Below are 6,438 nucleotides of genomic sequence, written 5' to 3' on the forward strand. Positions count from 1 at the left end.
AACAGCGGCGGGGAGGAGCTGTCACAGAGCCATAAAATCCGTGTGTCCTGCCCTGGAAGTGACCCAAAGGGGCCATCCCGCCGAATTCCAGGGAAAATTAATCCCAAATCAAACAGAGAGCGCAGCAAGGAACCCAAACCCTTCAGAGCCCCCAGAAACCTCAAAACCCCCCAAAGCCCTCGGAGTCCTCAGAGTCCCCAGAACCCCTCAGGTCCCGCGGGGCTGCGGGAGGAGCCGCCCGCACTCACCGGGAGGCTCTGGGCAGGGAGCGGCCGCTGCCCCGAGCGCCGTGCCGGCCGCGGGGAGGCTCAGCCCGGGCCCGGCCGCCGCTGAGGCCCTCACGGCCCCTGACGGAGCCCGGCGTTGCCAGGGCGGAGTGAGGCGGGGAGGAGGCGGAAGTTTCCTCACTGCGCCGCGCGGCGGGAAGTCGCGGCGGCCATCTTAGGTGATGGCAGCCGCCATTTCCGGCAGAGAAGGGGCAAAGGGGCGTTTTCCGGGTGGTCCCGTCATTATCTCGGTTGTTAACATGTCAGTTTCCTGCTGCTTCCTGGCTCTGTGTGTGTGGCTGTTTTCTTTGAATTATGGAACGGTTTGGGTCGGAAGGGACCTTAAATAGCATCTAATGCAAACCCCTGCCCCAGCTGCGACTGCCCATCCCTGGAATTGCTCAATGCTAGGTTGGACATTGAGGCTTGGAGCATCCTGGGATAGTGGAAGGTGTCCCTGCCCATGGCGGGGGGTGGCGCTGGATGGGCTTTGAGCCCATCCCAACCTTTTACCATTCCATGACGGCACAGTGCCCAAACCCAAGATGGCGTCTCCTCGGCCTCACGCGCCCTATTCAAAGATGGCGGCTGTCGCGTCAGGCGCTGCGGCCTCCGCCCTTCCTCCTGCCCCTTGCCCCGGTGCGAGAAGCGCCGGAGCGGCGGCAGGAGCAGGGATGGGACTGCCACTTCCCCGAGGAGAAGGCGGAAAGCGCGGGAGAGCCATGAAACCACCGCAGCGCGGCAGCGGCGCGCGGTGAGCGCTCCCGCAGAACGCCTGTCCCCTCCCGGAGGCCGTACCGCCGCTCCCGCCTAAACAGGGCGGGCGTGGCGCCGGCCGTGAGGGGCCCCGCGGCCATGAAGGCGCTGCGGCGGCTGAGCCGGCACCGCACTGCGCTGGGGCTCGGCGGGCTCTCGCTCTGCGCCGCCGTCCTGCTCTACCTCGCCAAGTGCACCTCCGAGGGGCTGCGTCCGCTGCCCGCGCCCCCCGCGCTCCCGCACAGCCAGCCCGGCCGGGGGCCCCGCGCCGCGCCACCGGCCGGCCCTGAGGGCAGCGCCTTCGTGGCGGTGGTGGTGATGAGCGGCCCCAAGTACAGCGAGCGGCGCAGCATCATCCGTAGCACCTGGATGGCGGCGGCGCGGCAGGCGCCTCACGGCCACGTCTGGAGCCGCTTCGTGGTGGGCACGGCGGGGCTGAGCGCCGAGGAGCTGCGGAGCCTGGAGCTGGAGCAGAGCCGCCACCGCGACCTGCTGCTGCTGCCCGAGCTGCGCGACTCCTACGAGAACCTCACGGCCAAGGTGCTGGCCACCTACGTGTGGCTGGACGCGCACCTGGACTTCCAGTTCGCCCTCAAGGCGGACGACGACACCTTCGTGCGCTTGGACGTGCTGGTGGAGGAGCTGAGGGCCAAGGAGCCGCGGCGCCTCTACTGGGGCTTCTTCTCGGGCCGCGGGCGGGTGAAATCCGGGGGGAAGTGGAAGGAGAGCGCCTGGCTGCTGTGCGATTATTACCTGCCCTACGCGCTGGGCGGCGGCTACGTGATCTCCGCCGACCTGGTGCGCTACCTGCGCCTCAGCAGGGACTACCTGAACCTGTGGCAGAGCGAGGACGTGTCCCTGGGCGTGTGGCTGGCGCCTATCGACGTGAAGAGAGTGCACGACCCCCGCTTCGACACCGAGTACAAATCGCGCGGCTGCAGCAACAAATACATCGTGACTCACAAGCAGAGCATCGAGGACATGCTGGAGAAGCACCAGACGCTGGCCAAGGAAGGGAAGCTCTGTAAGGAGGAGGTGAAACTCAGACTTTCCTACATGTACGACTGGGGAGTGCCTCCCTCGCAGTGCTGCCAGAGGAAGGACGGCATCCCCTGAACGCCTCGGGAGGAAGGCTCAGGATGGTGGACTCTGGTTGCTGTTACACGGGGAGAATCCCGTTAAAATGGAATTCTTGCCTCAGTTTCTCCCTCAGAACATTAGGCCCAAGGCTTTGGGATGCAGGCATAGCTGCATGTAGGGAAGAGCAGAATCCTGGAAATCTCCCACTCCATATCCAAGGACAGACTTCCCAAATCCCAGCCCGGTGCTGTGGATCCATAATTCCAGCAGAACTGAGTGGGAAGAGCTGATAAAATGGAATTCTTGCCTCAGTTTCTCCCTCAGAACATTGGGAACAGATGATTCCCCTCAGGCACCGATCCCAAAGGCTTTGGGATGCAGGCCTGGCTGGATTTAGGGAAGAGCAGTTAATTGGAGTCAGGGGTTAATTACTCTTAAAAAGATTTTGCACGACTTATTCTGTCACCCTGACACTCCCTGACAACTGCTGACGTGGCATGGTTAAAGATCCTTAAAAAATAAAATAAAATAAACCAGGTGCCAGAAAGCACAGCAAAAGGTCAAATGCCAGGATTGAAGGCAAATAAAAGGTGTCAAAACACAAAAAGTAGAGAAAAGGGGGGGGAGAGAACTGGAATGAAAAGCTGGAACAGATTCTGAGGCTGATTTGCTAAAGGTCATGCTAAGTTTTGATGCTGATAAGAATAAAATGAGGCTGCTGTTTATTCCTTGGCAAGGAAATGCCAGCTTGGCGCGGAGGGAAGAGCCCAAACTGGGACCAGATTATTCCAGAGGGTGGGAACAGGGATCAGCTTTTCCTGGGGTAGCTGCGGGGAGAGCAGAGAATGGAATCATTCCATCTGCTCATTTGTCTTGTTCTGCTCTCTGAAAGGCAATGTACATAAATCACCTGGCAGCTCCAAAGGGAGGCGGCTGACTTTTGGCAGAAATTAAATTTATTCTTATTTTGGGAGAAGATTTTTTGGCTTTGCAAAGCCTCCAGGTGTTGTTTTGAGCTCATTTCCCTCCAACTCTCACTCAAGAACTCCCTGGCTGCTCCAAATTTAGGTTTATTTTTAATACAAATGAGCAAAAATTGATCAGTAGGAGTTCAAAAACCATTTGCCCAAGGGTGGGGATTTGAGGTATAGAAGTGAAATTTGTGTAGTCAAGAGAAAAAGGTTCCCACCACCCCAAAAATTGAATTTGGAGAACTTTTATTTCTCTTTTCAGCACACTAAAAAATCACATTTAGGTGCTCAAAGTTGGGGAATTTCCTCCTCCTCTCCAAAAATTCCTTGTAGAGGAACTAAAATTGAATTAATTATCAGTGACACGTCCAGAATTTGGGGATTTCCCCTCAGTCCTGCCTACACCAAAACATTCAGAGCTCACACAGGCCTCAGACACGATTTCTTTATCTCCAAACCTGGAATTCCAACATTTTCCAGTGGCAGCTGCTCCAGAATTTCCCCAGTGCCCTGTGCCAGCTGCAGCTCGGCAGTGTGAGCAGTTTTTACTTTGGAAATGTAAAATTTCATTTTTTAAATGTCTTTTTGGTGAGGGGGTTTTTTTTTGGTTTTTTTTTTTTTTTTTTTTGGTGTTTGTTGCACTCTGCACTTTCATTCCCATTCCATTCCCTCCTTCCCAACTCTGGCTGGAAGAGACAAATGGCACAGAAAAATTGAAAATAAAAAAGGTGCCAATTTCTCTTACTTTTTGCTTAGCAAAATTAGGAATTTTAGGAATTAGGAATACCAAAGGGATCAGTTACATTGGAATTTTTTTTTTGTTATTCTTGTTTTAATTAATTAATAACTGAAGATCAAAAATCTTCAGAAGATTTTTTGTTTTAAAATTTTCAAGGCTTTTTTTCCTAAAACAAAGCTAAAATCCTGCAAAAACTCAATTATTTTAGCATGTTGAACTCAATTATTATAATTATTATTCTAATAATTATTATTCTAATAATTATTATTATAATGCATGCATAGGGATTACCAAGGAGTATTTTTTCCCCAAATATCCTATTCCACAGCAGTAATTTTCCAAGATGTCAGCAACTTCCAGTTTTTTTATACGTCCGTTTGCCATATGAGGTTCATCAGTGTTGTCTGTGTCGTGATAAATTACCTGTAATGTGAATATTTATTTTTAATTATATTTATTTATAATTCTTGCCAGTGTATTCTCTTTATTTTCCCAGAAAAAAAATACAAATAAATCAGTATTCCCAGAATAACATCCATTTTCCCATTATTTTATCCACCTTTACCCTTTATTTTCCCTGGAAAATTCCACCTGGGAAGCAAAATCAGGTGAGGATGAGACCAAATTATTTTAAAAGAAATTTCCCCCCCCCTTGATTTCCTTGGCATCTTTAATCCTCAGCATTCCAATATTTTTTAAATCAATTTTCCTCCAAATTTCAAACATTCCACCCTCAAACAGACAACTCAAACTTCCCTCAAAAATGAAAATAAACTGATTTTTTCCCATAAATAATTTGGGATAACTTCGGGGTTTTGCTGTTGAAGCAAAAGGATCCTTTTAGAATTTATTCCCAGATTTTCCTGCCTGTCCCAGGCAGTCGCTAGATGTCACTCCAAGCCTTTGGAAGTGTCAGTTCCTTAAAAAAAAAGGAATTTAACTGTTAAAAACCAGATGTTTGTGACTAAAATCGGGTGGTGGGCTCTGATTTTAACATAAAATAATTGGGGGAAAAGGGAAAGGAGTTTTCCAATTAAAAAATGGAATTATGAGGGAATTATTGAGGGTGGGGCCACCATGTTTTTCCATGGAATCCATGGGAAATGGATGTGGAAACCTAAAGAGAAACCTTTGAAAAAGCCCCTAAAATACAGGAAAATTAATAAAATTATTGAAATTTAATTAAAATAATGAAAACCATTCCTGGATTTTTTAAAGGAACAACTCAACCCAAAATCCCAGTCCCTGTGTCCCCTTTTAATCAGGAATTTTTGGGGTTTCCTCAGCTGAAGATTCCATGGATTTGAGCTGGGAAATGTCATTTTCCAAAGGAACTTCCAAAGGATTTTGGAAGGTGCCAAGGAACGCCCAGGAAGTTGGGAAGAACATCTCCTGGTGGAAAACCACAATTCCCACTTTCTGGTGGTCCCCATCATTCCCTGCTTCCCCTGACAGCCAAAATCCCAGCAATGTGAGCCCTGTTTATTTTCCGCTCTCCAGCTCTGGCCAAGTGGAGCAGCTCCCACAAAGCACAAGATCCACAAGGAACAAAAAAGGCTGGAAAAGGAATACTTCTGATTTTTGAAGGAAAGGAAAACGTCGTCGTTGCCGCCGGTGATCGATGGATTTGGCGTGGTGCCAGAGGGCTTGGAATCATCACAGCACAAACCACTGGAAAAAACATTTATCCAGAGCTGCTGCTGGCCAGGACAATTCCAAATATTTACTTTAGGTGTTGATTTTAGGGAAGGACTCGAGCCAGGATTCTGGATCTGGATCTGCCAAAATCCTGATGCTTGAGGTGCTAGGAGCTGGAATTTGGGGCCAATCCTTCTGATTTTATCTTGGGTAGTTATTTCTCCTTCTTTCCATGCCCTGATCCCACAAAAAGGAGTGTCCTGCTTACCCTTGGGAATGTGCTGGGCTGGATCCAGGGTGAATCCATGGCTTTGCTAAACTGAAGTCCCAGAGCGGGATTAATATTGGAGGTTTTTTGCAGTTTCCCGGGTGACTTTTTCCCTGCTGGGATTTGCATCTCCTCAGAGTCCAGAGCTCTGCAGATCCTGCTGTCCCTTCCCAAATCCCGCTGTGAAAAACATCGGGAGAATCTTCAGGATTTTCCCAATTTGAGGTGCTGTGCACAACAACTTGGAAAAAATTGTGTTATCCTGCTTTTCTTTATCATTCCCTTTAATTCCATAGGGATTCCTGGCTAGGAGGAAATTTTGGGGTTTTTGTGGGATGGGAGTGACTCACCTGCTCCTTGGAATCTTGGAATTAAAAATGCAGGAAAAACCTTCCAAGATACAAATCCAAGCATCCACCACTAAACTGTGTCCCCAAGTGCCACATCCAGGGGTTTCCACAGGTTTTTGGGATGGGAACCCACAGGTTTTTGGGACACTTCCAGGAATGGGGACTCCACTGCTTCTCTGGGCAGCCCATTCCAATGGTTGGGCACCCTTTCAGTGAGGAAATATTCCCAAATATCCAATCTAATCCCAGCCTGGTGCTGTGGATCCATAATTCCAAGAGAATTGAGTGGAGAAAGGAGATAAAGTGGAAGTTTTGCCTCAGTTTCTCCCTCAGAACATTGGGCCCAAGGCTTTGGAATGCAGGCCTGGCT

The 6,438-nt window shown here is 49.8% G+C and overlaps 1 protein-coding gene across 1 annotated transcript; it reads left to right on the top strand.

Moving 5' to 3' along the window:
- The first annotated feature begins 922 nt into the window (after positions 1-922).
- On the top strand, positions 923-4,281 carry B3GALT6 (beta-1,3-galactosyltransferase 6). Its single transcript, XM_054291954.1, has one exon. The coding sequence runs from the start codon at positions 1,122-1,124 to the stop codon at positions 2,136-2,138; it is 1,017 nt and encodes a 338-aa protein (XP_054147929.1). The 5' UTR covers positions 923-1,121; the 3' UTR covers positions 2,139-4,281.
- The last annotated feature ends 2,157 nt before the right edge of the window (positions 4,282-6,438 follow it).

Source organism: Melozone crissalis, unplaced genomic scaffold (assembly GCF_028551555.1).
Source record: "Melozone crissalis strain CALT ecotype California unplaced genomic scaffold, PUWL_Pcris_2 ptg000107l_1, whole genome shotgun sequence".
Classification (NCBI taxonomy): domain Eukaryota; kingdom Metazoa; phylum Chordata; class Aves; order Passeriformes; family Passerellidae; genus Melozone; species Melozone crissalis.